Consider the following 16,617-nt stretch of genomic DNA (forward strand, 5'->3'; position numbering starts at 1 on the left):
CAAAAGCTAGAGAGAGATTTTTATAACACAAGTTCTTGAGCTTTCTAACTCTATCTTGTGAAGGTTTCATCTTTATTTATAGAGAAAATATAGACTTGAGTTTTGATCAAATCCACGTAAATCAAAAGAAAATGAATTATTTTTCTCCACGTTGCCTTTTAAAAATTTGAATATTAATAAAAATAAGTATATTTAAAAAGGTAAAGTTATATCATATGATGAGGTGGATGACAAATTATTCCATGTTAATTGCAAAAGTTAAAACCCCAAGAATTTACTTTTGATTTAAAAAAAGTTTTATAGTTTTTTTAAAATAATTTTCATTAAAAATACCATTTGACTAAAAAAAAAAAGTAAAAATTATTATTTTTTAAATAAATCTATAATTTTTTTTTCAATTCTGAATTTTCATTAATATAAAATATCGTGAAAAAGATTTAATTAAAATTTTGCATAATACACATATTTTGTTATAAAATATATTATTATTAAAAATAATGTTATATATGAGCTTGTTATCATATTGTAGTTTTATTTTTTATTTTTTATTTTTTATTATTTTTATTTTAAAATATCAACTAAATATTATACTACATTTGTAATTAATAATTAAATTATTTTAATATAAAAATATATATAATAAATAAACAATATATTTATATTAATATACTTGTAAGATAATATTTAATTTCAAAAAATATGAGATAATATTTATTTATATTAGTATTTTTGTTTTATATTTATAATATTTACTTATTTTTTAAATTATAGATTCCACAAGATCATTCATGTGATTATATTCTCTTCTGTATTTTTCAATAACTTTTAAAACAATTCACCATTTAAAAAAAAAAAAATTGAAAACACCATATTAATATTTTCACTTATACCATTTTTTTCAATTTTGATCTTTATATAAGTAATTAATAATAAATTTATAAAATTTGTAACGTGCTATTATAGTATTTTTAACATGAACAAAACAAATCTATTTATAAAGAAGATTAATTTATAAAATAAATAAATAAATCTCCCATAGCCCATGATTTTGTTGGGTGGACAATCAACACTATGCAACATTAAATTTTTTTATATATATTTATGAAAGTCTGGATATGAATGTCTTGTTAAAACTCAACTAGTCTTAATGGAGGATAATTGTAACGTTTTAATATTCATATTAAGACTTTATATAATTTAAGTTATTATACCTTTCCATGGGTGGAACCGTGGAAGGAAACACCTCTGTTGAGCATAGTAGAATTGGTCACCCCCTTGCCCCTTTAGATGTAGATCTAGTTGATGAAAAGACAAATGCCTATAGAAGCTCCTAAAGAGACCTTAGGATGAAAACCATAAGTCCCTTGATTTCACTTGTAATTGTTTCAAATCTAATAGTTTATATCTAAGTTGTATAGTGTAATTTATTATTGAATTATTATAGTGTTAGAAAATCTATCGTTAAATTTTGTTGTAGTAATTAAGATTTATTTAAATGATTTCCTTTAATATAACTGTTAGTATTCTTTTATATATTTATTTTATATTAAATTATTTATAGAAATTAATTTGATTGGTTGATGATCGGCTTTACCTTAGGGTCAAACCTTTAACTCGAAGTCATGGATTTAGTTATGGGTCCTTTAGAGTTCGGGTTATGATATGGATTGAAAAAAAATAAGTAAATAACTAATTTATTATTATTATTATTCATATAAGCAATCGAACATGGGTCTTCTCACATGTATAAGTATATTTTATAGAATTGGAACAGTTGCATATAGAAGACTCAACCGACTGGGCTAGAGCAACACTTTCAAAACGTATGAAATTTGAAAGAAAGTAATTAAAGTAAAAACCTAAACGAAGGTCAAGTCTCTTGACAAGGAGAGTTTAACTTCCTTAAATGTTGCAATTTTAGAATGATTGATGATCGACTAATGCTTAAGGTTATGTTTGGTTCCTTTTAAATTTATTTATGTTATGTTTGATTTTCGAAAAGTACTAAAGAAAAAAAAATTTGTTAAGGAAAATGATATTTTTCATGTTTGGTTTCACTATAAAAAATATGAAAACAAAATTAAATATAATTAAAATTTGTTAAATATTTATATATTTTTCAATTATTTAATCTTTATATAACAAATGGAAATAAGTAAAATGCATTTAAAGAAACATGTAAATAATTTATTGAATTTAATTTTTTTTTTTCCCTACTATTCCTTAAATTTTATGGAAATCAAACATAACTTAATCTTTAAATAACAAAGGAAAATAACTTAAATGAGTTTAAAGAAATATAAAAAAAATAGTTTGTTGCCTTTAAATCTATTTTTTAATTTTTTTTTTCATTTTTTCTCTTTATTTTCTTTTTCTTTTTTAGCAAACCAAACATAGCCTAAATATTATTAAGTACTAATCATGACAAAATTATAAAGCCTACACGAATTATATGGTATATGGTTAATAGTAATGTAATCAGGTAATCGTTTCTGTCTTGCAGTATCATTGACCACCTCAAATTCGGCCGACCCTGTTGTCATTTTGCTTCATTCTACTATTACAGTGAAGGGGTTTTGGTGCCGGTTAGATCTCCCTCCTTCAGAATTGGTCCTAAATATATTTTTGGATGGTACGAAGATGCTGCCTCTGTCACATCCTACTTGACATTGAGAATATCACAATCAAAGTGCAAGCAAACTTTGACTCATTCCTTAGGAACAATATAAAACCATGGACCAAAGTCTTGTAACCTTCACTAGCAGCCCTATGATATGCTCTATATAACATTGTTTTTGACGGGTATATTTGGCTTAGAGCATTACTAAAATGGTCTGAGCCGGCTTGGTTGGGAATTCCAGAAATCTATATAACCTAACCTACATCTGTTTTATATCTACATTCAATCACACAGCCAGCAGAAGAAGGATGATCAAGCTTCATTTCTGTGTCCTCCTTGTTGGATTAATATTTGCGCTCATCTTCCTACGATTTTCGGGTGAGTGTTCAAAGGAAATTATACTTCCAGAAAATTTGCATGTTCATATCGGTTTTAGAGCATGTTTTGGGTGAATTTCACAGCATCAAAAATGTTCTGAACTAATCTTTATGATCCAGATGGGAAGGTCATGATGGAGTATATCGGAGCTACAGGGGTTCCAGTGACATTTGATGATGTTCCAATAGAAAAAGACATCGAGTTCCATTTTATACTTGGCTTTGCCATTGATGCAGACGAATCAGGTAACGCTCAAAATGGCATATTCTCACCATACTGGGCTTCCACCTTAACCCCCGACTCCGTAGCAGACATCAAGGCACAACACCCAAATGTAAAAGCCTTAGCTAGCCTGTCCGGATGGAGCCTCGGGGAAAAAATCCTCCGCTGGTATGATCCAAAGGACCCCGAGATTTGGATCTCCAATGCTTTCACCTCTCTTCAATCCCTTATTGTCACTTACAATCTTGATGGCATTGACATAGACTACGAGAACTTCCCCAAACGCAATTCAACTTTCCCATACTGCATTGGCCAGCTCATCTCCCTCTTGAAGAATCAAAGTGTCATTTCGGTAGCCACCATTGCACCCTTTAATAGTAGAGCCGTGCCTTACATACAGCTCTGTGATGGATATGGAGATCTTATAGACTATGTCAACTACCAATTCTACACCGACAAAGTTAGTACACCGAAACGGTACCTTGAAGCTTTTAAGCTCCGAGCCAAGCAGTTCGATCAAGAGAAGTTGCTGCCTAGCTATGAAGTTGACGGGAGGGGGATTCAAGGGGAGGCATTTTTTGATGCATTGAAGCTTTTAGAGAAAAATGGAATTGATGTGAAGGGAGTAATGATCTTCTCGGCTGATGCTTCTTCTGCCAATGGCTACTACTATGAGAGGAAATCGCAAGCTTTCTTGCTTAACTCCACTGGCATTTGATGTGTGGTTTGAAATTATTTTGTAGCAGAAATTAAGATTAAGTCTGTTGTTTCATTGTTTATTATTTGTAACAGTATTATACGGTTGATATGGATCATGATTTCACATAGGTGACGAAAGCACTCCCGGCCACATGTGGGTCTTCGCCATGGATCATGGCTGGCTCCCATGTTCTCAGTTGTAGTGCATTATTGCTACCATCTCCTTCTCTTGAGCAGGCTTTGCCTGGTCTCATTGTGCATTTGGTTCTCACATGCTATTAGCATGGTTGAAAGTTGTATGGGTTGTTGACTCAAAGGGCCTTGAGGCACATTATGAGTATATGTAAATTTATGTAGGTTCAAAAGATAATAAAAAATAATATGAATTTTTTTTAAAAAAATACAATTAAATAATTTTTAAAAACTAAAAAAACAAGATTGTCTTATAAATTTTTAGGTACATTGATATAATTCATATCGCATTCTTAATATGAAATAATAAACCATTATCATATAAATATAATTTATACCACACATAAGTATTTAAAATAATTGAATTATTCTTATATAAAATAATATATTACCCATTTTCTTCAAATTCCCACATCAACCCACACCGTGTAAAGAGAGAGGGGGTATTGATGGCTCTTTTGAGCAAAGGGAGGGAGCCTCCTTCACAACACACACCCAATGTGCCCAAAGCGAAGAAGATAGAGAGAAACCAATACAAATGGTCAATGATCAATGGAAGAATATAATGTTTCTCATTATTCATCACAACAAAACTATCAACTTCTTTTTTCTTCTTCTTTACGGGAACAATCAATGCTTAAAAAACTTTTCAAAAGAATCTTTAATTTTTCAGAGATTTCTCATTTTTATTTATTTTTTATCATTTGGTGTTTTTTGTTGTGATTTGAAAGAAAAAAACAATTTCTAAGTTTAACTCAAATGATTCAACCATGTAAACTCAAAATCTCAATTGAACAAATCGAGTTTAACCGATTCCTAACTGAATCTATATTTAAGAAGATATTAAGTATTACACTTTACATGGAAAGGACCAAGATAAATACGACTCGATTAAGTCATACTGGATTCAACCAATACTTTAAACCTTGCCTATTAGATTATTACTTATATACTTCAAATATCTCCAAGTTTTAGAAGTCAATTAAAAAGATTAAAAATGTTTTATAATAGTTAAAAGCTATTTTTACTTTTCGATTCAGGTAATCCTGATAATTACCCTCAAGTACACTACAAGGTAAATACTAATAAAATTTTCATAGAAGTGTCCATAATGGAAGTACTACTTACAAAAATGTGGTTAATGGGAAAATGAAATACAATGGCTCAATCATTATTTGTTGTCGGTCCTCCATAGCTCCAAAGCTCTTCAATCCTCTTGTGATAAATTAAGTACAATGATGGGTAATCTCTTATTTAAGGTTATATTTGGTTTTCGAAAAATTTAAAGGGAAATATAGGAAAAAAAACTAAAAAAAATAGAAAAAAGGGAAAAAGTGAAAAAAATATGATTTTTCAAAGTCATTTCACTTATTTTTCTATGTTATATAAATATTAAATAATTTAAAAATACATAAAATTTTAATTAAATTAAATTATATTTGATTTTTTTTTCATATTTTTCATAATAAAATTAAATATTAGAAAACCATTTTCCTTTTAACATTTTCCTTAATTTAAATTATTTTGCATTTAAAAATAAAATAAAAGGCAAGCCATGTGCTATTCCGGGCCCAAAACTGTAAGGCTGCTATTGATGATTTAGCTATTGACCAGTGCAGTGGTACTAAGTTCATCTTCTTAAAGCAAAAATATCAATACTTCTCTATCCGGCTGAAAAATCGAAGGCCTTGGCAAGCCAGTTAGTCCCATCTTCGACAGGTGAATCCTTGTCTTCCGTTGACAGGTGAACTGCCTTTGTTTTAGTCCTTGGCTGTTAAGAATGTGTCGGTAGTCAAGAAAAAAAATTCCAAGTTGTACCAAGTATTTGGAAAGCACACCAAAGTATAATAAATTTAAGGGAATGTTTGAAAAAAATTCAAATCTACCATTAAAAATTCAATTATTAACTATTGGTGTCAATTATTTCCCACTTTTAGACTTTATATTGATCAATATTGGACTTACGCTCCGCTCCTTCTACCCAAACTTCTTTTGAAATTTTGATTCTATGTATAGTTTTTTTACCTTTTACATTTTATAGGAGATTGAACTTCCAATAAAAATTGAAGAAAAAATTATATCTCTTAATTGGTAAATTATATCTGTAGAAGAAGGTAAGAAATTTTGAGAATCGAGTGGTGTTACGAGTTGGAATAGTAATTAATCACAGATTTAATTCCCATTGGCCTCCTTAAGTAATTTCATTCCAAGTCAGGACTAAATCTGTGATTAATTATTGTTCCAAAAATTTAATGACAGGATTAATGATTGAAAAAGACAATGAAGAATCAAATGAAAATTATGCCTTAAACACCGCTATCACAGGTTGACCAAAAATGCATTTTAGACAATCTCTGAAATGCAAAAAGTGATATTAAAAAATATTTAATGTTTAATTCTGTCTAATTTATTGCAGAAATTAAAACATAAAAAAGCATATATTTGAATTTATTGATTGTGTTTTTACAATTTTAAAATTATTTTCTATTTTAAAGAACATAAAATTATTTTTATGAACGGTTTGTAAAAATCAATTATAATAATTTGCATGAACATTGTCATTTTGGAAAAATAATAAACTATTAGCCAAAAATTTCCCATGAACATTAGCTTATACCGATGAACTTAATTGACTACAATTAACTAGTGTATCCTAGTTTTTATGCTTCTTAGAAAGTTCCATTTCATGTGGTTATCTTCTATAAAGTTACTGATCTAAAATCTTTTGCAGTCATTCTTGTCTCAAGCATGTATCCCATTCATTCCTCAAGTCATTAATTAGATCACTTTCATTAATTTAGATACTTGCAATAAGGAAATTTAACAAACAATCCTATTTATATATTTAACTATAGTACTAGGATTAAATTATTTCATAGTTATACTTGAATTTAGTTATTCATAATCCATATTTTGGATTTATGCCTTCATCTTTTTCAATATAGAATTTTTACGGGTGTGTTTGATAACTGTTTTTAATAATAGTTTTTTCTTCTCTAAAATAAAAAATGAGAAAATATGTTTAATAATTAAAAACTGTTTTTTATTCTTAAAAATAGAAAATTCCTACGAATCTGTTTGACAATTGTAGAACAATTTTATCTTTTTTTTAAAAAAAAAAAAAAAAAGTAGGAAAACATATTTGATAATTAAAAAATTATTTTTTTTTTGTTCTTAAAAATAAAAAAACAATATGTTTTCGTATAATATTTTTGAATTATTTTCACTTGTTTTTTGAGATTAGTTTATCTTTTTTAAAACAAAAAAAAAAAGTAGGAAAACATATTTGATAATTAAAAAATTATTTTTTTTCTTAAAAATAAAAAAACAATATGTTTTCATATAATATCTTTGAATTATTTTCAATTGTTTTTTTAGATTTGTTTTAAAAAATAATTATTTAAATATATAAAATTATTAAAAATAAAGCATTAGATATAAAAATTATTTTAAAAAATATGAAAAACATGTTAAAAACATTTCAAGTTCTCATGCAAACTTTGTTTCTACAAAAATAAAAAATAAAAATAGAAAATTTAAATTATTTTTCAAAATTGTTTTTTAGAAATTTGCCAAACATGACCTACATCTTTTCCATGCCAGCAACACACAAAACAAATTACAAAACAATGGGCAATGGGAACCAAGTCCTGTCATGGCACTTTTCAATCATATCACCCTTACTACTTCAGTGAAATTTTGTACAACAAACTTTATACACTTCAAACTTTTAACAAGGATGCAATATCATTGTTGCAATTAATTTCATATTCACTTCACTATCTTTGAAGGTTTTATTTATTTATTTATATATATATAATTTAACACACATCTTTTTGGATGTATAGTAACTATAAAAAATTTAAATAAATGATATATAAATAAAATGTGCCCTACCATTTCATGACCATTCTAAGCAATAAATGATTTGGATATAAGTTAATTTATGAAAGTTTGAGCTTGAAGTAAAAATAGCTAAATAACAAAAGAAAATTGAAAATTGTTTTATAAAATCGTATAAACTTTTCGTTTTTGATCAATTTTAATCATACATCAATCATAAGAATATTCTTGTAGAAGATTTTTGTATCGTGCTCTTCTAAATACTCAAATGCTTACTTATAATTGAGTGTAAAACTCATTCCCACATATGAGATATATATTTATTAGAAATATTCCAACCTAGCAAATTAATTTATCAACTAATTGTAACAAGGAACTTCTTATCTATTTCACACATTCCCATGGGTGAAGCATGTTGGAATGTATAGATTGCTCTATTCTAAACTTTAACTTGTTAAAATGTATGCAAAACTATCATCGGGATATTATATCTATGATTAACTTTACCTTTAATCTATATGTTCTCGAATCAATTCCAATCAGTGAAGACAATTGTGTGGATCTCAAATAAATCACGATCTTCCGCTTGCAAGATCTTTTTCCTGGATTTTGGCACGTGAAGATGGCGGAATCCCCTCAAAGGGAATGGAGGCTAAGGTTCATCTCTTTATAAAACTAAATAGTAGAACTTTGAGCATAAACCCTTAAAGGGGTTAATATAGACTTATTTGTGGGTTTAAGTAACTTAGTTACTTTAGGTTTAGGTCACTTAGTTTAACTCATTAAATCATAATTAATTAATTAACCTATTGGACTCCAATTAATTAAACTAATAAATCTATTAACTTAATCAATAAAGATTATTTATAAGTTATTGTGTAACCTTACGTACTTATCAAAACATTTTTATGTACACATATGAATAAATAATCTAACTATTACTTAAATAATGCATCACCAAAAAATTTGAGCTCGATTAAAGACCACTATCACTTGTAACAACCTCAAAATAAGGCAACTCACTTTGATTGCTACCTTTTGGATCCTTGCAACTAGATGGTTTAAATGAGTTCCTTTCCGTGTGAGCCAACCTATGATTAATTTCCATAATCATAAAAATTAAATCTAAGTACGCTCCTAAAGTTGCTTGATTTACGACCCTCATAACTAGTCAACATATATTTTCATTCCCATGGTTGTTTTAGTCAATGCAACCACAACTAGAAACTAGATTCTTTTAAATCATGCACAAATAAGCCAACGGTGAGTAAAACTAGGTTATAAAAAACCTCCCCACATTTCATCCTTAGAGTGTTAAGTTATTTAAAATTAAAATCTAGGAAAAGTTACAAAAATGTGAGATTACAACTAAAACTAAGTTACCTAATACCCTCTATCTTCCAAACTTAGTATTTTTTTTTGGTTGTGTATAACTTTGGGTGTACTTAGAGTTATTATTTATAAACATTTTATAGTTAATTGGTAAATTGAGTTTGCACATCTTTTTTATTTTTACTTTTTATTATATGTCTTCTTTAAATACACTATCCATTTTTTTAAATTTAGAAAATAGTAGTAAATTGTATATAAAATGTTGGAATTCTTACACAAAGAGCATGAAATTATCTTATATTCTTAAAAATTACTTTAAAATTTTTTTAAATGTGAGGAAATAATTTTTTTTAATACCCCAATTTTTTTTTAGAAACTATTATTTTTTCAACATAAATCTTTTGAAAATGTTCACATATTTTTTTTTAAGAATAGAAAAGAGAAAGCCTATAATCAAATATATGTCTTTTTTGTTTTTAAAAGCAAAAAAATAAATGACATTGTTAAACATATTTTATTGTTTATAAAGATAAAAAATATAGTTGAAAAATCATTCATATTTTTTAATTTCAAGCATTTCCGAACTACATATTTCTATGAATGTCCTTTTCCTCTCCCCCAATTTTGGAAAGGCATAAAAAAAAAATGATGAAAATTCCTTTTTTGCTCACCAATAGATTTCTCTATCATATGGAGTGCCGTGAATTACGTATCTCCCAAAAGTCACGCTTGCTTGGACTTGGAGGGAAGGGAAATTAAAAATAAAATAAAATAATAAATAACATAAACGAACACCTCACTCCCGGCGCAGGTTAGAAGTATTCAAAATTTCGGACATTTATTAATGTAATCATAATTTTTCCCAACTTCGTTCTGCTCTTGGGAACAACAGCAACAACAATAACGACGCGGCCAACGACGTCGTTTTGAAGATTCAAACGATCTTCGCTTGGTAGCCTCTTCATTTCTGCGTAAGACACATTGAATCTCTCATTTCATTTCTTATTTTCCGAAAATTGCAACTTTCTCGAGAAAGGTTTGCCATCGTTTCTAGTTGTTCTTCTGTTTTCCTCTCCATTTTCCGGGATGCCAAACAGATAGCGGGTTTTTGTTTTCTGTTTCATGTGAATCTAAAATTGGGGGTTCTGGTGACATACTGTGGGTATTTAGGGCTTGTGGTTGGGTTTATATTGGAGGGGAGTGCATGGGGAAGTTGTTAGGGTTTGTGGATTGGATTGGAGTTGTTAGGGCTTGGAATTGAGGGAAAACGTGTTTGAATTCCGAAGAAATTAGGGTTTTTGGATTTGATTGAGTGGTGATTAGGGTTTATGATGGTAGATTGACAATGGTGCGGCTTTTGGGATTGAATCGCGTGGATGAGTCACCTCGTGAGATTACGAGAACCAATCTGACCAGCGAGACTGGTGAGAATGGGTGGCTCATTCGATTTTTTGACTCGTCTTTTTTCTGTGAGTGGATTGCTGTTAGCTATTTGTACAAACATGATCACCCGGGGGTTCGAGACTACCTCTGTAATAGAATGTACACACTTCCGCTCTCGGGCATCGAGAGCTACCTATTCCAAATTTGTTACATGTTGGTTCACAAGCCAAGCCCATCTTTGGATAAGTTTGTCATCGATATGTGCTCCAAGTCACTTCAGATAGCACTGAAGGTGCATTGGTTTTTGATGGCAGAGCTTGAAGACTCCGATGACAATGATGGGATTAGTAGAATTCAAGAGAAGTGTCAGATTGCAGCAACTTTGATGGGTGAGTGGCCTCCCCTGGTTCGACCTCTTAATGCACAAACCAGCCCTGGGAGCAAGAGTCTAGTACTTAATAGGATACTTTCATCAAAACAGCGGTTTTTGTCTTTAACATCGTCACCTCCAACCCACCGTTCTATATCCTTCTCACCTTCATTGGGAAACAGTTTGCAGGATGAGGGTTGTAAGTCACCTGATGAGAACACGATATTCAAGAAATTTATTCCTGGTCCAAAAGTAAGAGATGCGTTGCTTTTTAGGAAGTCTGTAGAGAAGGATGATGAAGAATTAGAGAAGGATGGGTTCTTCAAGAGGCTTCTGAGAGATAGTAAGGATGAAGACGAGGAGCTGACATCGAGCTCTGAAGGGTTTTTCAAGAGGTTATTTCGTGACAGCAAGAGTGATTCGGAGGATAAATCTCTTTCAAAGTCAGTAGAAGATGAAGAAAAAGAAGGTTTTTTCAAGAAGTTTTTTAAGGAGAAATTTGAGGACAAGAAGGATGGGAATGATAGAAATGATGAGGAATATAGGGTGAATTCTGAAGAAAGAGGTGGTTCAAAATCTGGCGAAGATGATGAAAAAGAAGGGTTCTTTAGAAAATTTTTTAAGGAGAAATTTGAAGACAAGAAGGATGGCAATGATAAAAATGATGAGGAAGACAGGGTGAATTCTGAAGAAAAAATTGGTTCTAGATCTGCTGAAGATGATGAAAAGGAGGGGTTTTTTAGAAAATTTTTTAAGGAGAAATTTGAGGATAAGAAAGATGGGAATGATAGAACTGAAGATGAAGAGAAGGGGAATGCAAATGGTGAGGAAGAGGATCCTTCAGACTTTTCTTTGTTTCGTAAATTGTTCCGTGTGCATCCTGAAGATGCTAAAGTTTCCCTAGCTAATGAAAACAGCAATGGTGGTGGTTTGTTTGAAAGCAGTCCGGGGACAGAGAACTTTTTTCGCAAGCTGTTCAGAGACCGGGATCGTTCTGTGGAAGATTCAGAGCTGTATGGCTCGAAGAGAAACAAAGAGGTCAGTACACAATTAATATTTTGAATGGTAGTTGGTCTTTACTGAAAATTTGGCCATAATGTCATTTAGCTGTGCATGGTCTTCTTTCTCTTTTTTCATTTTTTTATTTTTTTATTTTTTGTTCGTTGCTGAGCTATTACTTAATTCATTGGGAAAAGCATGTAGTGTTCAGTTTTATTGGAAAGGTAACTGTAATTATCTTGCAAATGTGGAACCTTGCATTATAATAACATAAATCCTCAATTTTGTAAATTCTTTTTTGGGAGAGATACACAATTATATCATCTAATACTTTCCTGTATAATTTAAAATCAGTGACTATTCGGATATTTCAATTATTTTTTATTTTCTTTGAGATGCTAAATTACTCCATGTATGCATAAGGTGTGCCCCCTTTTTTTGATGGTGCTATTTATTATATATTTTTTTGTTTGTCTTTCAAAAGAGAAAAAATATTTAAAGAAATCCAAAATCCTTTCAAATGGTGACCCCTTAAGAGTCTTCTATATAGAAATTTTTTTGGATAAGAGCTAAGCAAGCTAAAAAAATCAAGGATCAATGAAATGACATCACATTTACATGAACCAATAATATAAGGCCACATGTACTACTAGTTGACCTTTTTGGTGGAAAATATTGTGACACAATACTTTCTAGTAAGTTGTCCCTTCTCCCTTATTAGTATTGCCAAGATAAGGTCCATAGTGTTTGAGCCAATCTTACTTTCTTAAGCTTCTAACTCTAGTTGCCAAATCAAGACTCGAGAATCATTTTATATACTTGGTTATGGAGTACACCAAGCTTGCCACTAATATGTACTCAAGCCCATGATGGGCTATATGAGTCCACCTCCTAACTTGGACAACTATGAAGCATTTAGTGCCATACCCCTAGTCCTTTTTGGTGAAACTAGAGGAGATATGTTCAACATGATCAAAAAACACATATCTGACTCACCCCTCTTAAAGAGTGTAGAGACACCCATTCAAGCTGCTATCTTAGTGAGTTGAGAAAGGGGTTAATAAAGTCAATGTGGTATAATCACTTAGTAGAGGAGAGATTTCAAAGAAGGCTTACTATGTGGAAGAGAGAATATCTTTCCAAAGGAGAGAGACTCACCTTGATCAAAAGTACTCTATTTTGAGTACTCCATGAAACAATCTTTGGCTCTCAAGGAGCCTTTGTTGAAGGGAGACACATTCTGGATGCTGTGTTGATAGCCAATGAAGTGGTGGATGAGAAAAGAAGGTTAGGGGAGGAAGGGGTGGTTTTTAAAATCGATTTTGAGAAGACCTATGATCATGTGGATTGGGGCTTTTTAGATCATGTGCTAGAAATGAAGGGTTTCAGCCCGAAATGGAGATCTTGGATAAGGGGTTGTTTGTCTTCATCAAGTTTTGCAATCTTAGTTAATGGGAATGCAAAGGGTTGGGTTAAGGCCTCTAGAGGTTTGAGACAAGGAGACCCACTTTCTCCTTTCCTTTTTACTTTAGTAGCAGATGTTTTAAGTAAATTGATGATCAGAGCAGAGGAAATTGGGCTAATTGAGGGTTTCTTTGTGGGGAGGGACGGGACTAGAGTGTCTTTGCTACAGTTTGCAGATGACACCATTTTTTTTTTCTAAGCCTCTCCGGAACATCTTCAAAACCTCAAGATTATCCTTTTCGGGCAAGTATCAAGATTAAAAATCAATTTAGAAAAAAACACCATTTCAGGTATTAATACAAGACAGGAGTTGTTGTCTAGTTTGGCCTCTGCAGAGTGTTAGAGTGACCTTTGTCTTATTTAAGTCTTCCTTTAGGAGGGAACCCAAAGACAATAGGCTTGGATCTGGTGGTTGAGAGAATTTCGAGGAGGTTGGATGGTTGGAAAAAAGCTTTTTTGTCTTTGGGATGGAGGATTACTTTAATTTAGTCGAGTCTGTCCCACATCCTTAGCTACTTCCTCTCCCTCTTCAAAATCCCAGAGTATCAATAGCCTTAAAGGTTGAGAAGTTGCAAAGGGATTTTCTTTGATTTGGGGCAGGGGAAGGGAAGAAAGATCATTTTATCAGATGGGATGTTGTTTGTAGGCCAAAGGAGTTGGGAGGTTTGGGTTTCGGGAAGACTTCTTTGAGAAATATTGCTCTCTTAGGGAAATGACTCTGGAGGTTCCTTGGAGAAAGAAATGGTCTTTAGCATAAGGTTATTGCAAGTATTTACGGGACACATCCTAATGGATGAGACTCCAACATGGTGGTTAGATGATCACACAGATATCCTTGGAAGGCTATTGCTCAAGTTTTTCAAGATTTCTCCCATTTTGTCCGCCTAGTGGTGGGGAATGAGGAGAGAATTCGTTTTTGGGAAGATCTTTGGTGGGTTAACCAAACTTTGTGCTCTCAATTTGCTGGTCTTTATAGAGTGATTTCTGTGAAAAACCTCACTGTCTCAAATGTCCTTGGCAATTCCTTTCCACTGTCTTGAAATTTTAATTTTCGTCGCAATCTTACTGATACAGAAATTGATCTCCTTAAGAGATTAATGTCCTCCCGTAGTTCAGTGTTTTTCTCTCCTTCTTTGGCAGATTCAAGAGCTTGGTCTTTGTCATCATTAGGCTTGTTTTCAGTGAAAATTTTTTTCTTGGTCCTGTCAAAAGTCTCAAATCCTATCTTGTTCCTGCTGGCCAAGTTTTTGTGGAGTTCAAAAGCCCCTTCAGAGGTTAAGCCCTCGCTTGGTTAGTAGTACATGGGAAGGTAAACACCAATGACAAGTTGCAATTGAGAAGACTCTACAAATCCCTCTGTCCTCAATGGTGCATTCTTTGCAAAGGAAATGGAGAATTGATCGACCACATTTTTCTTCATTGTCCTATTACCATTGGAATCTGGCACAAGCTGTTCAATCTAGCAGGTTTGGCTTGGGTCCCTCCAAGGAGTATTGTGGACATGATGGTTATTGCTTTTAAAGGTTTGGGGAATTCATTAAGAGGCAAGACACTTTGGCAAATCGCTTGCCTTACTTTGTTATGGATGGTGTGGCAAGAGAGAAATAATAGGATTTTTGAGGATAAGGGGAGAACGGAAGAGATGTTATGGGACTTGCTTATTTTCTTTTCCTCTCTTTGGGCCTCTTGTACTGCAGCTTTTAGCGGAATTCTTCTTAGTGTTTTACAACTCAACTGGACTGTGGTTTGCGCTTCAAAAGTTTGAGAGTGTTCTTTGTTTTTAGTTTTCTAAAGTTGGGTGTTTTCTCTTTTGCTCAGTTTTTGTTTTTGTGGGAAGGACCTCTCATCCTTCTCTTGTTTTCTTCTCTTTCTCTTGTATGTTTTCTTCTTTTAATATAAGTTTCTTCGTTTCTGATAAAAAAAAAAAAGGTACTTTATTTAGCCTTCCAATTTATTTCATATTGTTGTTTGTCATCTTGAAAAAGGTGAGTCTAAGATTGGAACAAATTCAAAGAGATTTCTTTTGGGATGGAGCTAAGCTTGGAAAAAAAAAAAAAACCATCATTTTAACTAGTTTATTACGATTAGAAACCTTTTTTCTTCAAATAAGGCTCTCCTTGGAAAGTGGAGTTAGCATTTCGACTTTAAGAGGTTATAAGTATGGGGAGAAAGAAGTGGTGGTCTTGTGATGTGATAGGTAGGTATGGTGTTGGGTTATGGAAAACTATAAGGAAGGATTGAGGTGCCTTTAATAGAAGATTATCTTTTACTGTAGGAAATGGGAGGAGGGTGAAGTTTTGGAGGGATAGGTGGTATGGAGAGGAGCTTTTGTATGTCCACTCTCCATCTCTATATGCTTTACCTTATTCAAAAGAGAGGCTTTTGGGTAGCAAATTTACGTGATCACTTAAGGGAGAGGTGACAATGGAATCTCTATTTTTCTAGAAATCTTAATGATTGGGAAATTGATAATGTAGAGCAATTTTTTGCAAGACTACAATGAAAGATAATGAATAGAGAGGAGGAGGATAGGGCAGTGTGGTAGGATTCAAGGAATGAAACCTTCTTTGTGAACTCTCTTTATGCTGCCTTAGAGCTAGGGATTCCATTGTCTTTTCTAGTAGGGGTCATTTGGAATCCTTAGGTTCCATCTAAAGTAAGTTTCTTTGCATGAGAAGTTTGTTGGGGAAAGGTTTTGACTCTTGATTGGCTTAAAAAAAGGGGATGGGGTTGTGGCACAGGTTATTTCAGTTAGCTAAGATGGATTGGGTCCCCCGAGGAGCATCTTTGACATGATGTCCATCAAATTTAATGGTTTTGGTTCTTCTAAGAGGGGGTTAGTTTTGTGGCAAGCTACAAGCATTGCTCTTATTCGGGTTGTGTGGTGGGAAAGAAACGCGAGGATTTTTGAGGATAAAGTAAGGAATTCAGAGTATCTTTGGGACTCTATTGTTTTCCTTGCTTCTCTTTGGGCTTTCTGTTCCAAGGTTTTTAAGGGGACTCCCCTTAATGTGCTACAACTTGATTGGTTAGCGGTGTGTACTCTATAAGGAATGGTCCTTTTTAGAGTGTTCGTTTGTTTTTCAGTGTAATTTCCTGTAGTTTAGTTTTCTAT

The 16,617-nt window shown here is 31.9% G+C and overlaps 2 protein-coding genes across 3 annotated transcripts in view; both read left to right on the plus strand.

Annotated features, from left to right (window-relative positions):
• The first annotated feature begins 2,613 nt into the window (after positions 1–2,613).
• LOC117913636 (chitinase 2-like) lies at positions 2,614–4,011 on the plus strand. Its single transcript, XM_034828661.1, has 2 exons — positions 2,614–2,998; positions 3,118–4,011. Exons 1-2 carry the CDS (start codon positions 2,929–2,931, stop codon positions 3,936–3,938), a joined length of 891 nt encoding a protein of 296 aa, XP_034684552.1. The 5' UTR covers positions 2,614–2,928; the 3' UTR covers positions 3,939–4,011.
• A 6,135-nt stretch (positions 4,012–10,146) lies between these two features.
• Positions 10,147–16,617, plus strand: part of LOC117913060 (phosphatidylinositol 4-kinase beta 1-like) — a 53,395-nt gene continuing 46,924 nt past the window's right edge. For both annotated transcript variants that reach the window (XM_034827954.1, XM_034827955.1), the window contains exon 1: positions 10,147–12,077. In XM_034827954.1, the coding sequence (XP_034683845.1) occupies positions 10,632–12,077 (1,446 nt within the window). In that variant the 5' untranslated portion in view covers positions 10,147–10,631. The remainder of the gene's footprint in view (positions 12,078–16,617) is intronic.

The sequence above is a fragment of the Vitis riparia genome, chromosome 4, assembly GCF_004353265.1.
Source record: "Vitis riparia cultivar Riparia Gloire de Montpellier isolate 1030 chromosome 4, EGFV_Vit.rip_1.0, whole genome shotgun sequence".
Taxonomy (NCBI): Eukaryota; Viridiplantae; Streptophyta; class Magnoliopsida; order Vitales; family Vitaceae; genus Vitis; species Vitis riparia.